This window comes from Muntiacus reevesi, chromosome X, assembly GCF_963930625.1.
Source record: "Muntiacus reevesi chromosome X, mMunRee1.1, whole genome shotgun sequence".
Lineage (NCBI taxonomy): Eukaryota > Metazoa > Chordata > Mammalia > Artiodactyla > Cervidae > Muntiacus > Muntiacus reevesi.
The window spans coordinates 1,548,276-1,569,651 of record NC_089271.1 but is presented as its reverse complement, the minus strand read 5'-3'; the positions used below and the strand labels follow the sequence as shown (position 1 = coordinate 1,569,651).

Here is a 21,376-nt window from a genome sequence, read left to right as displayed (position 1 = left end):
TGTGAGCGGTCCTGGGCTGATGGCTTCAGGGAGCGTTATTTTTTGTGAGTCGGGGCTCTGAGGATGATCCAAGTGGGACCTGCAGCCTGAACGCAGGGTTTGGCTTCCATCTCTTGAGTTCTTAAGCCACTTGTCTACACAAGAAAGCCTTTAAGAGCTCAGCGTCATCATTATAAGTGGGGCTTCTTTTTCTTTTCTTCTGTTTTCACATCAGGATCTTGGAGTTCTTTCAACACATAAATAAATGTGGATTTGTGTGTGTGTGTGAAACAGAACCTTTTTGCTAGAAATCTTTTTTTTTTTTTTTTTTTGCCTTTGCTTTTTTTCTATTTCAGCTCTCTCCAAGGAGAAGACTGTAACTCAAGGTGGGGGGAGAAAAAACAAAATGATGATCCAAGTAAGAATAGTTAATGATGGGTTGGGGCGGGGGGAGGTACAGACAGTTATTGCATTTTTGTTCCACCATAAAGCTGGTGACTCGGATGGTTAAGAGGCTGCCTGCAAAGCGGGAGACCTGGGTTTGATCCCTGAGTCGGGAAGATCCCCTGGGGGAAGAAACGGCAGCCCACTCCAGTATTCTTGCCTGGAGAATCCCCATGGACAGAGGAGCCTGGCGGGCCGCATTCCGTGGGGTCAAAAAGACTTGGACACAGCTGAGTGACCGACACCCAAATAAACCAGGAGCGGGGCAGCTGCCACAGCAGAAACCCATTCCTAACCACCCCCTCCAGTTTGAAACTGGAAACGTCCTTCGACGATGCTTTCTCCTGAGTGCCCAAGGATATCTGTCTTTTTAAACAGATTTGTAAACTCCTTTTATTTTTGTAGAAGGGCATGCCCCGAAGCACGTGGGACATCAGTTCCCTGACCGGGGATCGAGCCCGTGACCCTTGCATTGGAAGTGCAAGAGTCTCAGCTTCCGGACCGCCAGGGAACTTAGCAAAAGACCTTTCTCCATGTGTAGTTTCTCCGCAAGACAGCCTGTGCAAACCCGTTTCTTCACGTTCTGCTGCAGCGCTGGTGGCCGTGGACAAGAAGTCACTTCTTTCCGGAAGGACAGAGTTTTCGGACGGCCCTGCCTTTTTGAGCCCACCGCCGGAGAGATCAGGCGGCTCCAGTTCCGTGTGGCCTCCTCTTCCGCCATCCGTCTTCTTTGGTTGCGGTGTGTGGACTCCTCACGGCGGTGGCTTCTCCTGTGGAGCACTGTGGCCTCCTAGGGCCCGAGGGTTTCGGTAGCTGCGGCTTCCGGGATTCGTTGCCCCATGGCACGTGGGAATCTTCCCCGACCGGGGATCGAGCCCGTGTCTCCTGCATTGGCGGGCGGCTTCGTTCCTGCTGAGACACCACGGAAGCTGCAGTCTCTTGTTTTGCGACCCTGACCTGGGGATCTGAATAACAAGTCCAGGGCTAGGTTCTCAATCCAGGAGATTTCGTTTCAATGCATCTGCCACTCAAAAGCTGTGGTCCATGGACCCAGAGCACCAGTATCACCTCGGAGGGGCGGGAAATGCAGAATTTGGGGGCCGCTGCTTCAGATACGGCGAGTAAGAATCTCTGTTGTGCCTGACTCTCTGCCACCCCACGGACTGCAGCCCACCAGGCTCCTCTGTCTGTGGGATTCTCCAGCCAAGGATACTGGAGTGGGTTGTCATGTCCTTCTCCAGGGGATCTTCCCCACCCAGGGATTGAACCTGCGTCTCCTGCATTGCAGGCAGATTCTTTAGCATCAGAGCCATCTTTGTTCAGTTGCTCAGTTGTGTCTGACTCTCTGCGACCCCATGAACCGCAGCCCGCCAGGCCTCCCTGTCCATCACCAACTCCCGGAGCTTGCTCAAAGTCATGCCCATCGAGTCGGTGATGCCATCCAACCATCTCATCCTCTGTTGCCCCCTTCTCCTCCTGCCCTCAATCTTTCCCAGCATCAGGGTCTTTTCCAAGGAGTCCATTCTTCACATCAGGAGGTCAGAGTATTGGAGCTTCAGCTTCAGCATCAGTCCTTCCAGTGAATATTCCCAGATAAGAATCTGTACTGTCCCAAGACCCCTGGGAGACTCAAAAGAACGTTGAGACTTTAGAAGCACTGACGTAGTAAGATTTCTCAGATCCATATGTTATGGGGTTTTCTCCTTGCAAACCATGACACGTAATACCATATCTCCTGAAGTTAGAAAACACTATTTTTATTTCAAGAACCTCTTACCAGGCAGTCCATCCATGAAAACCTTCTCCCCCCACCCCCAGCACCTCCTTCACATGACTGAGAGACACAGCCTCTGCATTTTTATTTTATTTTTAGATCTCTTTAATAGACGCTTGCCCCCACAACCCTTTAATTTAACACAGCATCCATGATGAGCCAGAAACGAACCTGAAACCTCTTTCAAAGTAAACAGTGTTGAGAAAGAATCTTTTGACGCTTCATCATTTTTTTTCTCCCCCTAAACCAAAGCTAACCACCGCCCCACCCCCCACCTACACCCGCAAACCATCCACTCCCTTTCCAGGGCACCATGGCACTCTTAAAAACAAATTATACATAAAAAATTCGCCACCACAAATTCCCAGATGATCAGTAACGGGGCAAGTAGGCACAGCTCAAGAAGAAGCAAGACAGAAAAAAAAAAGTGGGGAGGGAAAAAAAAAGAACCATTCTTTCCGCGATGGCTTTATTTTTTTAATTTGGAAATTGGCTTCCTTTTGGAATTTGTCTTCCAAGATGTACAGTGGCTTAAGCGGTGGCCCCTTGCCATCCGCTTTACTCAATTTGGAAGTCTTCTCATCATAGTATTTTTTTGACCACCACTTTCTCTGCTCTTTTCATCTACCTGCTCCGCGACAGTGAAAATGTGCATTTGCTCTGAACAGCTGCAGTTTTCGAGGTCTTTGCCAGAATCCTCAAAGCGGAGGCATTTGCTTCTCTTTGTTAAGTTTAAATTTTTCATTTTTTTTTTCCATTTACACACTGCCACGCTGTAGATTGTGGGTGATTCCATTCATGTCTGGTGCTTCTCATGAATCCTCACCGTTTGCATTTTCCGTGAAGATGTGTTAAGGTTTGCATTTATCGCGTAGTCTTACATTATATGAGGGTGGCTCAAAAGGCAAGGAATCCGCCTGCATTGCAGGAGACCTGGGTTTGATCCCTGGGTCGGGAAGATCCCCTGGAGAAGGGAACGGCAAGCCACTTCAGTATTCTTGCCTGGAGAATCCCATGGACGGAGGAGGCTGGCGGGTGCAGTCCACAGGGTCACAGAAGAGGCGGACACAGCTGAGTGACTGACACTCACTCACACTTTTCGTGTAGTAAAATTATGGCAGACGTTTGTGTGTGGGTTGTGGTCCCTCTGTAAAAACAGTTCCAATAAAAATGTCTCAAATGTCACTCTCCTCCCCCTCTTCAGCATGCAGTCAAATTAAAGATTCAAAGTATTTCTGGAACATCAAAGGTGACCTCTGACTCCAGGGCTAAAACAAAAGACGTTTCCAGCCTTTTGAAAGGACGTCACTCCTATTTTCCAAACGCTGGTCCTCTAATAGTTTGCAAATGCAAAAGGCGTCCTTTAAAGAAACACCCAGGAGGCAGGGGGCTGGAAGGACTCAAAGCAACAGCGGATGCACACGGTAGTGTCACATCTGGGGAGGGATGTCTTAAAATACTTTGGTCCGCATTTCTGCTTTCAAAGAAAAGCCTCTGTTTCCTGTGGGTTGAGTGATTTGTCTGTTAGCCTCCTGATCCGGAGGTGGGAGGAGAAAGGACACACGAGGGCCAGCTAGCAGGTTCAGTGTGAATGCACGACTCCTGACGCGCTGGGATTGGAGCCACACGGAGAAATCCTCCCACCAAAAGACAGCAGTATAATAATAATAACGCGATGCATCATGGCAGTGTTGATACATGTGCTATAATATACTACTATATATTATTACTGCATATGTAATGTATAATTATACTACTATATATTACCATATGTAATCTATATATATGATATATATAATATGTAATATACTACTATATATTATTACTGCATATGTAATGTATAATTATACTACTATATATTACCATATGTAATAATACTATATATATGATATATATGATAATATGTAATATACTATATATTATTACCATATATAATAATAATATATATATTACTTCCATATATAATATATAATTATACTTCTACACATTATTACCATATATAATATGTAATATAATGCTATATATTATTGCAATGTATACATACAATATAGTAATCATCCATTATAATATATATACTAATATTATATATTATTTCAATGTATATATGATAATATAATACTATATATTATTACAATGTATATATTATATATAACAATAATATATATTATTACAATGTATATGTGATACTATATAACAATGATACTAGATATTACAATATAGATAATATGTAATGTAGTAATATTAGATATTATTACAATGCATATATAATAATTATATTACAATGTTTATGTAGCAGTATATAATGTAATACTATGTACAATGTGTATATAATATATAAAAATATGTATATTATTACATTGTATATATAATATACAGCGTAATAATATATATTATTACTGTCTATATATAATAACATACTATATATTATTACAATGTGTATATAACAATATATATAATACAATAATAATGGTATGTATTATTACAATGTGTATATAATATATATGATATATAATATATATAATATAATAATAGATATTATTACAAGTATATATAGTACAGTAATAATATATATTATAATAATACCTATTACTATATATTATTGCAGCAATATAATACTCTAAATAATTTTTATAGAGTAGTTATTATATAGAAAGTATTATACTCATTAATTATAATATATAATGTAATATATTATCAACAATATATATCTTTTCACATTATTGTCTTTCCTGGAAGAATTTCTCCATCTGCCTCAAATAAGTGTTATAGAGTAATTATTCTATAACAAGAACAACCACTATTACTATTCTATTGATGCAATAATTATTATTATTCTGTGACACCAAAGAGTCTGATATTCGGTCCACTGTCAGGCTATGTGTGTATGCTAAGTCGCTTCAATTGAGTCTGACTCTCTGCGACCCCCATGGACTGTAGCCCGCCAGGCTCCTCTGTCCCTGGGATTCTCCAGGCAGGATACTGGAGTGGGTTGTCGTGCCCTCCTCCAGGGCGATCTTTCCGACCCAAGAATTGAACCTGGGTCTCCTGCATTGCAGGTAGATTCTTTACCGACTGAGCTACGAGGGAGGCCCTCCCCGCCGGTAACCATAACCTTATTTTCTATGCCTGCGAGTTTGCTTCTGTTTTATGAATCAGTTCGTCTGTGTCGTGTTTTAGATGCCGCATCTACGTGGTGTCATGACGACATTGGTCCTTTTCTGACGTATTTCACTTCCTGCGACACCCTCTACGTCCCTCCCTTACTCTGACACTCATGTTGCCTCCCATGGCGTTATTTCGTTCTTTTTTCTGACTGAGTCATATTCCGTTGGACACAGACAGCACGTCTTTATCCATTCATCTCTTGATGGACGTCTAGGTCATTCCCGTGTCTTGGCTGTTGTAAATGGTGCCGCTGTGAATTTGGGATGCGTGTACTTATGGTTTTCTCTGGGTATATGCCTAGGAGTGAGACGGCTGAATTACACGGCAGCTCCATTTTTAGCCCTTGATGAGGTGATAAGATCAGATGGGAACTATATAAGCAGATAGGAGACTGCCCGCAGCGTCTGCACCAATATGCATCCCCACTCCGTTTTTATTTATTCTTTATTTTGTCTTCAAACAGTCAGATCATCTAAGGGCGTGTTCTGCATACATGTGTTCTGCCGGTCTTATCGCTAGGAAGGGATACTGAGGACTTTTACCGATGGGGTTCAAAGAGGGCATGACCAGCCCTTGGACATTCTTCTGATTCATTAAGTGTTCGTTGCACAGGCGTGTCCGACTCTCTGCGACCCGGTGGACTGCAGCCCACCAGGCCCCTCTGTCTGTGGGATTCTCCAGGGAAAAGAAATACCGGAGTGGCTTCCCATGCCCTCCTCCAGGGGATCTTCCCGACCCAGGGATGGAAGCTGCGTCGCTTGTGTCCCCTCTTTGGCCATCAGGGAAACCCCGTTTTGAAAGAATATAGAAAAGCAGCGGCTGGTACAAGGCTTTTAACTAGGACACGCACAGACGTGTATTTATTCCTACAGTAAATAAAACACAGGAAGCAAGGGATTTTTTTTTTTTAAACATTTAAAAGACAGCCAGGGAGAGGAACAGTCTTTGAAAAACACCCTGATTCTGGGAAAGACTAAAGGTGGGAGGAGAAGGGGACGACAGAGGATGAGATGGTTGGGTGGCGTCGCCGACTCGATGGGCATGAGTTTGAGCAAGCTCCGGGAGTTGTGATGGACAGGGAGGCCTGGCGTGCTGCGGTTCACGGGGTCGCCAAGAGTCGGACACGACTGAGCAAGTGAACAAAACAGGGAGGTGAAGGGCTCCGTGACGTCTTACATGTCCCCTGGGGGCGGGCATACCTGTGACCCACGAAGCTTACAGAGACTTGGATTTATAGGGCTGACGGTAACGAATTTTGGCCTGCCTCTCAAAGACTCAAGCCCGTATCATGGGAGGCCGGCAAGTTACGTAGTCTGGCTGGGAGCTTGGCAGGAGTGGTATGGAATTAATTTAGCCCTCGATGAGGTGATAAAATCAGAGGGGAACTATATAAGCAGATAGGGAACTGCCCACTATTGAATTTTATTTCCTTCTGAAGCACAGTTAACCTGTTCTCCCAAAGGTTCCTGCACCAGCAGCCATCCAGAGTTCAGCCCATGGGCTATCTATTCATGCTGGGAAAGATTGAGGGTGGGAGGAGAAGGGGACGACAGAGGATGAGATGGTTGGATGGCATCACCGACTCGACGGACACGAGTTTGAGCAAGTTCTAGGGGCTGGCGATGGACAGGGAGGCCCGGCGTGCTGTGGTCCATGGGGCCACAAAGAGTTGGACACGACTGAGCAAGTGAACAGCAAGCCTATAGGTCTCCTAGCCACTAAAGTTACAGAGGGATCCAGGTCATCTGACTTCCTCTGGGTCTGTACCATCCCCACCCCCATCAGGCTTGAACTTGCTATTGCCACAGTGTATTACTTTTCCAATTAACTTAGCACACACACCCTCCCTGCCCTCCCAAGTATACACGCAGACTATTGTTTCTGGGGGCTTCCCCGGTGGCGCTAGTGGTAAAGAATCCGCCTGCCAATTCAAGACACTCAGGTTCGATCGCTGCGTGGGGAAGATCCGCTGGAGGAGGGCATGGCAAGCCACTCCAGTATTTCTTTTCCCTGGAGACTCCCACAGACAGAGGAGCCTGGTGGGCTGCAGTCCACGGGGTCGCAAAGAGGCGGACACCACGGAAGCGACTGAGCAGGCATGGACTGTTTGCAGATGCAGAAAGTATGTAAATTGTTACCTGTATTCCTTCACGAAATGCACCGTAGAGCGATAGATATAATCCTGCAGGTGTTTCATAGGTGTGTTGGCCCCAGGGTTGAAGCTTACATATGATCATGTCCCTCGATGTTTTTTTGTTTTTTTTTTTTACTTCCTTCACCTTCAGGAAATGTTTAGTCCCTCTCGGAAAGACGGTTACATAAGCCTGAGGTGTGTCACTTGAGGATACAGGATGTTGAGCTGAGTAAACAGAGTCAGCTCGTCTGAGAGGCTCTTGAAGGACGCGTAGGGGAGAAGGTGGGTGGTTGCTTTAGCACACGAGTCTCAGGACCTCCCCCGGCGGTTCACGGTCTTGTCTGTCTTCCGAGTGACTTGGACGACTCTTTGCAAGCTCATCCATAAGTGAGACTGCTCATCCCAGTTCACCGGTTTCGCCGATAGCTCAACCGGTGATAAAATCCACCTGCGGTGATGGAGACAGAGGAGACGCAGCTTCGCTCCCTGGGTTGGGGAGATCCCCTGGAGGAGGGCATGGCAACCCACTCCCGTATTCTTGCCTAAAAAAAAAAATCCCATGCATACAGGAGCCTGGTGGGCATCTGACCATGGGGTTTACACACAGATTTCCCAGCTTGTGAAAGACGCACATTGCTAAAGAAAATAAGGGACGTTACTGGTATCCTGGGGCTTCTCAAACGGTGCTTGTGCTGAAGAAGTCATCTACAATGCAGGAGACACAGGAGACGTGGGTTCGATCCCTGGGTCGGGAAGATCCCCTGGAGGAGGGCATGGCAACCCACTCCAGTCTTCTTGCCTGGAGAATCCCCTGGACAGAGGAGCCTGGCGGGCTGCAGTCCACGGGGTGGCAAAGAGTCAGACAGGGACTGAGCACTTACTTATGGCAAAATAGTTTCCATTTTGTCCAGAAATCCCTTTTCGCATAACCACCCGCGATGATGGGTCACTCTGAGTTCACGTCCGTGCGGGGGCGCGGCTACCCTCCGGGCTGACCAGAAATTTCTCCAGCCTGTTTGGCAGAAATAATTCAACTGAGCTCGGGAGATCTGGGAGGTTCCCTCTGATGGGTCCTTGTTCTTTTCCATTTTGAAATACGCAGTTGAGAGAAATCTGGGAACATCTGAGTGAACGCCACGGAACGGGAGACTTCTACCGACTGTGGTATGAAGCAAGGAAGAGACACAAAAATAACCCCGCATTCTCAGAGCGCCTGCCAGTAGCTTGGATTTGCATTGAAGGCTTCCCCCTAGACAGACCGGGGGCAAGTTTCACATGCAACATTCCTCAAAGTCTCTCTCTGCTCAAATAAAAATGCCGCCTCCCCATCAAGATACCAGTCCACCCCTGGGATTCCCCGGCTTGAGCAAGCACACATTTCCTGTGCAGACTTTCACCCCCTTTTGTCTCCACTCACCCTAGAATGTTGCAGGTCAGTTGTCCTGCTGATGGAGAATGAGCAGCAGTCTGGAGGCAGGATTCACGTTTACAACCCCTTGTTAAGCAACAGAACAGAAAATCACTCACTCCTGTCCGAGTCTTTGCAACCCCATGCCCTTTACCATTGATTCCTTGTCTTGTCTATTGTAAACAGGGCTGCAATGCACATTGGGGTCCATGTATCGTTTTGAATTATGTTTCTTTTTTTTTCCCCCCCTGGGTAGATGCCCAGGAGTGGGATTGCTGAGTCATATTCCATCCACAGAGGGATGGGTAAATCTGTGGTGATGTGTGCTAAGTCGCTGCAAGTCGTGTCTGACTCTCGGTGACCGCCTGGACTGTAGCCCGCCAGGCTCCTCTGTCCCTGGGGCTTTTCCAGGCAGGAATCCTGGAGTGGGCTGCCAGGCCCTTCTCTGGGGGATCTTCCTGCTCCGGGGATCGAACCCGGGACTAAGTCTCCTTAAGAGTCCAAAAAGAACCTGGAGCTGACGGGCAGGTTCTTTAGCACTTTTGCCACCTGGGAAGCCCAAAAGCGACTGATGTGTGTGCTAGTTATTCAGTTGTGTCCGACTCTTTGTGACTTTTTGGGACCCCGTGGACTGCAGCACGCCAGGGTTCCCTTTCCATCAGCAGCTTTACGCCAATCCAATAAAGCAACTATGCTTCAATACAAATTAATCAACTAAAGTAGCCTGATTATACACCCTCCCTTCTCAGATGGAAAAAAATGAGTTCAACTACACAGTATGGCTCTGCTACCATATCACCTCTTTCCTGATCCCAGCGCTCTTCACTGCGTTCTGAGCCCACGCCCAGGGATTTATGCTTAAAACCTGTGGCCCGTGTATGCAATGGAATATTACTCAGCCATGAAAAAGAAAGAAAGAATGCCATCTGCAGCAACCTGGATGAACCATAGAGTGTCACGTCGTTGCTCAGTCGTGTCCAACTCTCTGCAACCCCGTGGACCGCAGCACGCCAGGCCTCCCTGTCCATCACCAACTCCCGGAGTTTACTCAAACCCATGTCCATTGAGTCGGTGATGCCATCCAACCATCTCAGCCTCTGTCATCCCCCTCTCCTCCTGCTTTCAATCTTTCCCAGCATCAGGGTCTTTTCTAGTACATCGACTCTTGGCATCAGGTGGCCAAAGGATTGGAGTTTCAGCGTCAGTCCTTCTGATGAATATTCAGGACTGATTTCCTTTAGGATGGGCTGGTTGGATCTCCTTGCGGTCCCAGGGACTCTCCAGAGCCTTCTCCAGCGCCACCGTTGGAAGGCATCTGTTCTGCAGCGTTCAGCCTGTCTTTCTCTCTTCCCAGTGACTGCCCGTATCCTGCCTTACCTCTGCCCAGGTAGCCTCACTGGTGACAGTCCTCAACTGACCTCTTGCCCTTTTTTCCCAGTTCTCCTTCCTCCTGGAAACCAACACAGGTCCTTCTCTCCCCCCTTCCCCCTTCTGCGTTACAGACAGCAGGGTCCTCTGCAGCCTCCATTTCCCCAGCCCTCGGTTCCAGTCCAACATCTCACTTGCCCCAGCCAGTACCTTGGGGCTCCCCAAAGCGCTCATCCCGGCGCAGCCCCTTCAGGCTTTCCAAAGGGGGAAGAGGGGAAAAAAAAGAAAGCATTCCACCTTTTTTTTTTTTTTTTTTTGGCAGGAGGATTCAGGCTGGAGGAGGGATGGTGGCTGCCAGGAGCCAGAGGAGAGGCGGGAGGGCGTGGCCCGGGGCTCCGGTTGCAGCCTCGCCTGCGGCTCCTCCGGAGATGCCGGCGGGCGCCCCCGGCTGCCTGCAGCCTGCGCTCGGGGTCCGGAGGCGCCGCCAGAGAAAACTCTAGCCCGCCTGGGGGAGCGCAAGTCGTTTTCCTTCTCTCTTCCCCCGCCCTGAAAAGAAAGACAGTCTTCCTCCCGCTCTTGCTGGGAAGGGCGCTCCGGGCGCAGACCTAGGAGCTGTGCGCTCCCGGGTTTCCCTCCGTCTCTCGGGTACCCCCCGGAGTTCCTCTCCGGAGTGAGGGGCCCCGAGTACTCCCCCCCACCGCACCAGTCCCTCCAGCTTCCCCCAGCCGGCCGTGTGTGCGCGGGGCCCCAGCGGTTCGCCCCGCCGGCGTGGACGAGGCGTGCCCACCCGGGCCGCGGCGCCATGCGGAGCCGAGAGGAGGGCTGAGCGCGCGGCGGCGGCGGCGCGGCCAGGGTCCCCCGCGCCCCGTCTCCCCGGGGTGGGGCAGGGTGGGGCTGGGCCGAGGCGTGCTCTCGGGGAAGGCTCTCGGCGACGGGAATAAAAGGGCGCCGCGCTGGGAAGCCGAGCCGCCTCGCCTCGCCTCGCCCCCCGGGAAGCAGGACATGGCCCCGGCCGACCCCCGGCGGTGACTCGCGCGCCCCGGCCCGGTGGACGCTCTGGGCGCACGGCTCCCGTGGGTCGCGGCTTCCGACGGACAGGTGAGGACCGAGGGCTGCCTGGGCGCCCCCGGCGGTGGCTGGGGAGAGGTGGGGGGCTCTGTCTGCAAGTGGTGGAGAGAGGTGAAAAGGGGACCGGTGTTGCGTTGGTGGGAGCAGCGGGCGAGGGCAAAGAGGACTTCTGGAAATGTTTCCTGGCGCTCGTTAAGGGTCCAGCCGCCATCCAGAACGGGCTTCCCTGGTGGTTCAGCGAGTAAAAGAGTCTGCCCGCCGTGCGGGAGAGCCTGGGTTCGATCCCTGGGTGGGGAGGATCCCCCTGGAGAAGGCAAGGGCAGCCCACTCCAGGATCCTGGCCTGGGAGAATTCCATGGAATTCCGCGGGGTCGCCAAGAGTCGGACACGGCTGAGCGACTAAGCCCAGCACAGTACCATCCGACCCAGGAGCTGAGCGAAATCACCCGGGAAGATGCACAGAGTAGGCCAAGGTCCCCTTTCCAAAGTGCCCGCTCCCCGCTCCATCCCTGGTTTCCTGGGCGCCCCCGACCGGACCCTCAAGTGTAACCGGCTGCGCTCCTGCGTCGGTGGCGAGGGGCAAGCCACAGTGGCGGAGCTGTCTCCCCAGTTTCTCCAGATCCCTAAGACTCTCCACCCTAACCCCCGCCCACCGCCCTCTTTTGCCTTGCAAAGCGGGGAGACGCAAAGCAACCCCCTTTCTCTGCCGCGGGACGGCGAGGGGTGGCGGGAGTTGGAGGGGTCTCTGCGCCGCGCGCAAGCTGGGGAAGTCATGGTTTGGGGGAGATACGCCCTTTGGTGTCCGAGTCTCCGGCCTCGGAGACCCTCGGGGTAACCCGAGCTGCGCTCCGGGAAAGCTAGTTCGTGAAGTTAGGGAGCAGCCTGCCCGAGCGCGTCCGGAGCGCGCGCTGGAAGCCGGCCAGGGGCGCAAAGGCCGCGCGCCCGGCCCCTCCAGACTCTTCCCCCGCCGGGTGGACTCCCGCCGACCGCCTCGCGCCCCGAGTCCAGCTTCCCGGGGTTCGCCGGGCGTGCCCGGAGATCGTGCAGGCTCGGGGCGGCTTCCCCGCGAGGCCTCGGGATTGGGGTTCCCGGGGGAGGGGGGAGCGCGTCCCTGCGGTCTGCTGCGGGGGGCGGGGGAGGGGTACTGGGTGGAAAAGCGAGCGCGGGGAGCCAGGCTTCGGGACGCCGGGTTCCAGGTCCGCCTGCGGACACAGGGCCTGGACATGAGCCTGTGTGGAGGGTCAAGCGCGCGGGTGAGGGGCCTGGAGAACCGAAAAAAGCTCTGCAGAAGCCGGTCGGTTCCAAGGCGGAGAGGAGGCGCCTGGAGTCGGTGTCTGCAAAGCGGCTTGCACCGTCAGCTGTTTAGAAGCAGCTGAAAAACGAAACGCGTCAGGGCTTCAGAAGACGCCTGTTCCCGGGTCCCCTAAAGGGCGGGAGACGCTGTGCATCTGGGGTGCCGCTACAGCGCGGGAGCAAATGGAGTGTTTATGATCGGAAGTCAGGGTTCGCGCAGAGCAGGGAGCCGTCGGGAACGCGCGCGTTTCTCTAATCGTGTTTCTCCAACCTTCCCTCTGTGGTTACTTACTGATCCATAAACTTCATGCAACAGTTGGCCAAAGTGTGATTTGATGACTGATGCATGAAGAAATAGCCACTGACTTTCTGAAGGAGGTTGCGGCTGGTGCAACCTAATATTTTATCTGATCTTTTCCTTCCTTTTTTCTCTTTTTTTCTCTTTCCCTCTTTTCCTTCTGAGCTCCCTTCTTTCCTCTCCTTTCTCCTTCCTTCCTCTCTCTCTCTCTCTCTCTCTTTCTTTCTTTTTTTTTTTTTTTGGTCTTATTGACGTTTTTTGTCTCAAGATTCTTGATCAGGCTGTATTCCCTGCCTCTTTCTCTCATGGCAGATTTTTCAGAGGTTTCTCCAAATGTGCTCCCTGGTAAAGACTGATGTTTTGCCCTCTCAACATTTTGGTTCTTCCAAGGGGGAAAAAAAATTAAGGAGAAGAGACACACCCACATAAATGGAATACATTCTGCTTTAGTGAACATCTCTATAAGCCCTTGAAGATGGTATGAGTAAAACTTTAAGGAATGCCATGAAAAGAAGGAAATACTTCTGGTCATAATGGATTTCCTGAGAAGTTTGTTATTCAGTTATGTACAGTATGTAACGGCTCGAGATAAACATCAGAGGTGGACAGATAACAGTTACTTTTATGACTTGAAACATGAATGTATCTGTCATGCCTATATGTGTGGGTATTAGTCGTTCAGTCGTGTCTGACTCTTTGCAAGCCGATGGTCTGTTTAGCCCACCAGGCTCATCTGTCCATGGAACTTCTCATCTCTCTATATAAACACAAATATATATATATATACACACACATTTATACAAGTATATACTTGTGTGTATATATACATTATTGTTTAGTTGCTAAGTCATGTCTGACCCTTTGTGATCTCATGGACTGCAGCCCGCCAGGCTCCTCTGTCCATGGGATTCTCCGGGCAAGAGTCCTGGAGTGGGTTGCCATTTTCTCCTCCAGGGGATCTTCTTGACCCAGGGATTGACCCCTGTGTCTCCTGACTTTCCTTCATTGGCAGGCATGTTCTTTACCACTGAGTCACCTGGGAAGCCCTTATATTATACATTTGTACAAATACATATTTACATATACGTATATTTATATATTTGTGTATATATATGCATTTTTACAAATACATATTTATGCATATAGGATTTCCCTGGTGGGTCAGACAGTAAAGAATCTGCCTGCAATGCAGGAGATCTGGGTTTGACCCCTGGGTCAGGAAGATTCCCTGGAGAAGGAAATGGGAACCCACTCCAGTAGTCTTGGCCGGAGAATTCCATGGAGAGAGGAGCCTGGCGGGCTACAGTCCACGGGGTTGCAAAGAATCGGACATGATTGATTGACTAACCCTTTCCTTTCACCCTTCATATATTTATACAAATACATATATTTGTATATATACACCCATTTGTGTATTTGTCAGTATGGTTGTCGGTATGGACAGGGTTTCCCTGGTAGCTCAGCCAATAAAGAATCCGCCTGCAAGGCAGGAGACCCTGGTTGGCTTCCTGGATCAGAAAAATCCCCTGGAGAAGGGATAGGCTACCCACTCCAGTATTCTTGGGCTTCCCTGGTAGCTCAGCTGGTAAAGAATCCGCCTGCCATGAGGGAGACCTGGGTTTGATCCCCGAGTTGGGAAGATCCCCTGGAGAAGGGGAGGGCTAACCACTCCACGGGGCCTGTCACTTTCATACCCTCCCTTACAACCCAGCGACATTTCCGAGTCGTCAGATCGATGTCAGGAGTGAAGGCTGTCTTCTACAGCTGCATTAAAATGAGTGGGGAACGACGGTTAAAATAAATTTTTTTTAAATTTTTGTGTTGCTCCACGCACACGCTTTGCATCACCCCGATGTCCCATGCGGACGCCTTGGGAAGCCTCGCACCCTGATGCACAAGGCAGGTAAAAAAATAAATTAATAAATAACCAGCTGGCGGTCCGGAAGGGCTGCCTGACACCCGGCTCTGGTGGCTCCCCAACAGGTGTGCCGGGATGACCCCGCCGGAGGCGATGCGCACGACGTGGGCGCGGTGGCGAGCTCTCTCCGTGGTGCTGATTCTGCTCTGGGGACGCCCCCGCGTGGCGCCGGCCTGCCCCCACCCCTGCGCCTGCTACGTCCCCAGCGAGGTCCACTGCACGTTCCGCTCGCTGGCTTCCGTGCCCGCTGGGATTTCTCCACATGTGGAAAGAATCAATCTGGGGTTTGTATCACATTCCTTCGCGCGATCTGCAGCCTCCGCGCCAGCCGGCGGGGGCGGGTTTCGCCTTTCGTGTAGGGGTGTGTGCGCGCACGTTCCTGACTGCGAGTCTATACCCTTGTGGGTATACATGATGTGGCCCGAATCAAGAGGACGTTTATAACTCTACTACATGTGGCCCTTTGGGGCTAGTATCTGAGTTAATTCATCAGTACCAGTCTCTGTCACAAAGCTTGATTACCAACCATCAGAGACAGCTTCAGCTCCTTGATAAATTTCCCTTGATAACAGTTCTTCAACACACGGCAGATGCAAAATATATGACGCTTGCATAAATATGCTAATAGTATTTGAATAGATTTCAGCAGTTGTTACAAAATAATACACAGAATAAGTGAGACACATCTTTGACCCTGTAAATTATCACTATGATGCAATCGTGACTGATGAAATAAGAGTTCTTTCAGGTTTTGCCTATTTAAAATTTCAACCTCCTTTAAACAGTTTTTTTTTTTTTTTTAATGTATTTATTTATGTGGCTGCATCAGGCCTTAGTTGCAACATGTAGGATCTTTAATTGTCTCATGCCAACTCTTAGTAGAGGCATGTGGGATCTAGTTCCCAGAACAGGGATTGAACCTGGGCCCCGTGCATTGGGAAGTATTAACCACTGGACCATCAGAAAGTTCAAGTGTTAGTCGCTCAGTCTTGTCCGGCTCTCTGAGACCCCATGGACGGTAGCCCACCAGGCTCCTCTGTCCATGGGATTCTCCAGGCAAGAACACTGGAGTGGGCTGCCATGCCCTCCTCCAGGGGATCTTCCCGGCCCAGGCATGGAACCCCCATCTCTTTCATCTCCTGCATTGGCAGGTGGGTTCTTTTCCACTAGCATCACCTAGGACCACCAGGGAAGTCCCCTAAACAGATAGTTTAATGCAGCATTTCAGGTAGAATTTTTATGTTTCAATTTTCTTCTATACCCATATATACTTTCTATACCTAAGTGTCAATTGCCATGAATTATAGGTACTCATAAAATTTTCATACTAAACCACGATTTGCACAATTCTAATAGTAAACAATCATTTGGAGTTCTTCAGCAAAATATGCTAGCTACTTCCTCCCACCTATAAAACAATGAAACTATTTAGGGTTTAATGAATAGGCATTTTAGTAAGACAAAATGACCGGTAAGACAAAGTCCTCTTTGAGTACAGAGCCTCAAAAATTCTTGCCTTTACCGATTAGAAGGTCCAGTAGAAGAGGGCAGTTAAGACAGTGAAATAAACACTTCGAAAATCCATAGCAATGGACCATGAAATAGCTCTCTCCAAAAAAAAAAGAAGCTTGGCAAACTTGACTGTCTGAAAAAAAATCTAACCACGATGATGATCACTCCACAGGGAAAAGACATTGGCTTTGCCAAAAGAGGGAATAGTAACCATTTCCTTTTTATAATCTTTAAATTGTTTTACAATTTAAAAACCCGTTTCCTTTTCACAGTCTTCCAATTTATGCAGAAGAGGAGCTGAAGCTGCTTTGAATCAGGGTCGAATGGGCTCTTCGAGTTTGCAGAAAGGAGAACAGAGTTGATCTGTGATCACTTTTGTCTCTCGGGCTTCCCCGGTGGCTCAGAGATAAAGAATCTGCCTGCAGTGCAGGAAACAGAAGAGATGCAGGTTGATTCCCTGGGTCGGGAAGATCCCCTGCAGGAGGGCATGGCCACCCACTCCAGTCTTCGTGCCTGGGGCATCCCATGGACAGAGGAGCCTGGCGGGCTACAGTCCATAGAGTTGCAGAGTGGGACAACGGCTTGGCATCTGAGCACGCAAACGCTTTGCCATTGGAAGCAAAGACAGATATCAAAATGACTCTTTTTCCTCCTTCTGCCAATAGTATCTTGAGATGGTTTTGTGTCATATTAAAGAAAAATTAAAAAAAAAAAAAAAAACAAGGACGGGTTTCATGGCACCAACACATAGGACTTCCATCTGGGTTAATTTGTAAGTTGATTCAACGGGCCACATTTTCATTGTCTGATTCATGTTGATGTGTGGCAGAAACGAATACAATATTGTAAAGCAATGATCCTCCCATTGAAAAATTAGAAAAAACATTAAGTACACATAGTAGAAGAATATCACTCGTCATGTCACATCACTGTTTCTGGAGAGTGTTAGTCGCTCAGTCGTGTCCCACTCTTGTAACTCCGTGGAAGGTAGCCCTCCAGGCTCCTCTGTCCATGGGATTCTCCAGGCCAGAATACTGGAGTGGGTTGCCATGCCCTCCTCCAGGGGATCTTTCCCACCCAGGGATCGAACCCAGGTCTCCTGCACGGCAGGCGGCTTCTTCACCATCTGAGCCGCCAGGGAAGTCCAACCTCAAAGGAGAAAAGGAGGCTGGTATGGTGCATTTTGTTGGGAAAAAAGAAAAGAGACAATAGCAGTTTCTAATACAGATAGAACTCAGGGTCTGAGTTGCCTGCTAGCATTCTGCAAAGGGTGGAAAACCCTCGGGAAATGACCGATTATTGGCAGAGCACTCCTGATTTTCATTCCCACACAGATGTTTTTTTCGGGTTCTCATTCATCACTGAAAGAAAAAGAGTGGCTCTTTCCTGTTTTGAAAGAAAGAGCTGCTCTTTCCTGTTGGGACAGCCCCAGAGATTTTTTTTTTTTTTCAGAAATGACTTTCCATTTCAATCTTTTTTTCTTTTTTCTTTTCTAGGTTCAATAGCATACAGGCTTTATCGGAAACGTCGTTCGCCGGACTGACGAAGCTGGAGCTGCTCATGATCCATGGAAATGATATCCCCAGCATCCCCGATGGGGCTCTCAGAGACCTCATCTCGCTCCAGGTAAGCCGGGCGTGGTGGCTTCCCAGGTGGCCCAGTGGTAAAGAATCCCCCTGCCAATGCGGGAGACACAGGTTCCATCCCTGAGCCGGGAAGATGCCCTGGAGGAGGACATGGCAACCCACTCCAATCTTCTTGCCTGGAGAATGCCATGGACAGAGGAGCCTGGCGGGCTACAGTCCATGGGGTCGTAGAGTCGGTCACACTTAGCTACTGGAAACAAACAAACTGGACGTATATGACTGACACTAGTTGCAACCTCTGTCACCAGCCGTGGAGAGAGGGAAAACTTTAAAATGCTTTTCTTCACGATGAATGAAACGGCCACTTTTTTTAAACACGAACCAAACAAGCTTCATCCCTTTCCTTCCCTGCCCTTTGTTCTGCTTTCTGTTCCTGTTTGTGGTGTTTTTGTTTTTAATTATAAACAGGGCTTCCCTTGTGGCTCAGCTGATAAAAGAATCTGCCTGAAATTTCGGACACCTGGGTCCGATCCCTGGGGTGGGGAAGATCCCCTGGAGAAGGGAAAGGCTACCCACTCCAGTATTCTTGGGCTTCCCTGGTGGCTCAGCTGGTAAAGCATCCACCTGCAATGCGGGAGACCTGGGTTCCATCCCTGGGTTGGGAAGATTCCCCTGGAGAAGGGAAACGCTGCCCACTCCAGGATTCCGGCCTGGAGAATTCCCTGGACCGTATAGTCCCTGGGGTCACACAGAGTCGGACGCGACTGAGCGACATTTTTCCACTTCTGGTCCTTGCAGGTTTTCAAGTTCAGCTACAATAAGCTTCGCGTCATCACGGCCGAGACCCTGAAGGGGCTCTGGAACCTGGTGAGGCTGCACATGGACCACAACCAGATCGAGTTCATCCACCCGGAGGCGTTCAGGGGCCTGACCGCCCTGAGGCTCCTCCACTTAGAGGGGAACCTGCTTCGGCAGCTGCACCCCGCCACGTTCTCCAGCTTCGCCTTCCTGGACCACTTCCGGCTCTCCACCGTGAGACACCTCTACCTGGCCGAGAACGCCCTCAGCCGTCTCCCCGCCGGCATGCTGCGGAACATGCCGCTTCTAGAGAACCTCTACCTGCACGGCAACCCGTGGGCCTGTGACTGCGACATGGCCTGGCTTCTGGAGTGGGACGCCAAGTCCAAAGGTAGGAGCCGCGCGGGCGGCCCAGACGGTCGAGTGTCCGCCTGCGGTGCGGGAGACCCAGGTCCGAGCGCTGGGTCGGGAAGATCACCTGGAGGAGGGGATGGCTACCCACTCCAGTATTCTTGCCTGGAGAATCCCCATGGACAGGGGAGCCTGGTGGGCTACGTTCCATGGGGCCGCAAAGAGTAAGACACGACTGAGCAACTAACACTTTTTCAAGAAGAGTGGAGAGGCAGCGTGACTCTTAGCTGCCGACCCTTAACGTTCTGGACAAATAACTCCACCCTTCTGCTGTTGCTTCCTCTTGGGTTGGGTGAAATCGCATCCTCCAATCAGTGAGGCAGGAAATGTTACAACGGAAGCGTCAAGACGGCTCCATAGCGTTAATTCAGATGTACGTTGCTGTGGTTCCGTTGCTGTGTCCGACTCTTTTGTGACCCCGTGGACTGTAGCCCGCCAGGCTCCTCCATCCATGGGATTCTCCAGGCAAGAGCACTGGGGTGGTTACTGAGCCAGCAGGGAAGCCCTCAAATGCATGTTTCCTTCAGTAAAGACGTGCAGTAACTGTCACGAAATCAGTTTTAGACAGTTGAGCACGGTTGCCACAGAATGGAAGTCTGGACTATTCTTTTCAACCTTGGGTTACGGCTAGAGGCGGCATTTTCTGTGCATCCGTGTTCTACGGGAAGCATTCAGGAATGCTCCGGGACTGACGAACCTGTTTGCAGGGAAGGAACAGAGACACAGACGTAGAGAACAGACTCAGGGACGCAGATGTGACGAACTGAGAAAGCAGCCGTGACGTATATACAGTGCGGTATGATGCGCTTACTCACTCCGTCATTTCCGACTCTTTGCGACCCCGTGGACTGTATAGCCCGCCGGGCTCCTCCGTCCATGGGATTCTCCAGGCAGGGATGCTGGAGTGGGTTGCCATTTCCTGCTCCAGGGGATCTTCCCCACCCAGGGATCAAACCTGGGTCTCCCACACTGCAGGCAGATCCTTTACCAGCTGAGTTACTAGGGAACCCCCATCTATACACCACCCTGTGTTAAGTAGGTAGCCAGTGGGAAGCTCTCGATAGCACAGGAAGCTCAACTCAGTACTCTGTGATGACCTCGGGGGGTGGGATGGGAGGTGGGTGGGATGGATGCTCACGGGGATGAGGTTTATAATACTCCAAGTCATCGATGATGGCAGCTTGGCTGCTTTATTTCCAGGGGGAGTGGAAAGAAGGGGGTAGAGGCCACAAAGACTGTCACAACACATCGTGGTTCTCCAGTCTCCCCAGCGGGAGAGATGCTGGCACTGGTTGTGAATACGGAAAGCGCTTCCCAGGAGGCGCTGGTGGTAAAGAAACCCGTCTGCCAACACACAAGATGTAAGAGGCGTGGGTTCGATCCCTGGGTCGGGAAGATTCCCCTGGAGGAGGAAAAGGCAGCCCTCTCCAGTCTTCTTGCCTGGAGAATCCCATGGACAGAGGAGCCTGGTGAGGCTGCAGTCCACGGGGTCACAAAGAGTCGGACACAACTGAAGCGACTTGGCGCATATGAATACAGAAAAGTCGTGAGACGTTCAGCAGGGAGAAAATATAGTTTGATTCTGTAGACATCAGTTTGGCGAGCCTCTGTACCATCTGATGGACTTGTCAAGTAGGGCGTCAATGTGCCTCCCATGGGATGGGTTTGGGCTGGAGAAGCATAGACAGAACTGGTTGTCGGCCAGTAGACGGTAATTGAAACCACCCCCGTGGGCGAGACCCTCCCCGACAGGGCAGGGCCAGAAGGGAGGGAGCTTAGACGGAGTCCAGGAATGGTTCATCCATAATGAGTTGGGCAGAGGAACGCTGAAAGAGTCAGTGTTGGCCAGAGAAGGACGAAATTCTGGAGGACTGAGTGTCCAGGAAGCCAAGAGTAAGAAAGTGAATCCAAAAAAAGAAAATACTGCCTGAGATGAATAATTGTTGCAAAAGAAAATGTAGTCATGAAAGGTCAGCATGATACAAAGTCATGCCAACAGTTGGTCCTCAAGTGTTAGTCATTCAGTCGTGTCTGACTCTGCAACCCCGTGGACCGTAGCCCGCCAGGCTCCTCTGTCCATGGGATTCTCCAGGCAAGAACACTGGAGTGGGTTGCCATGCCCTCCTTCAGGGGATCTTCCCGACCCAGGGATCGAACCCCGGTCTCCTGCATGGAAGGCAGACCCTTTACCATCTGAGCCTCCAGGAAAGCCCACAGTTG

The 21,376-nt window shown here is 50.1% G+C and overlaps 1 protein-coding gene across 1 annotated transcript in view; it reads left to right on the top strand.

Moving 5' to 3' along the window:
- The first annotated feature begins 10,712 nt into the window (after nucleotides 1–10,712).
- MXRA5 (matrix remodeling associated 5) overlaps nucleotides 10,713–21,376 on the top strand; it is a 30,225-nt gene continuing 19,561 nt past the window's right edge. The window contains exons 1-4 of the mRNA XM_065914994.1: nucleotides 10,713–11,370; nucleotides 14,915–15,133; nucleotides 17,858–17,987; nucleotides 18,746–19,136. Of these exons, the coding sequence (XP_065771066.1) occupies nucleotides 14,925–15,133; nucleotides 17,858–17,987; nucleotides 18,746–19,136 (730 nt within the window). The 5' untranslated portion in view covers nucleotides 10,713–11,370; nucleotides 14,915–14,924. The remainder of the gene's footprint in view (nucleotides 11,371–14,914; nucleotides 15,134–17,857; nucleotides 17,988–18,745; nucleotides 19,137–21,376) is intronic.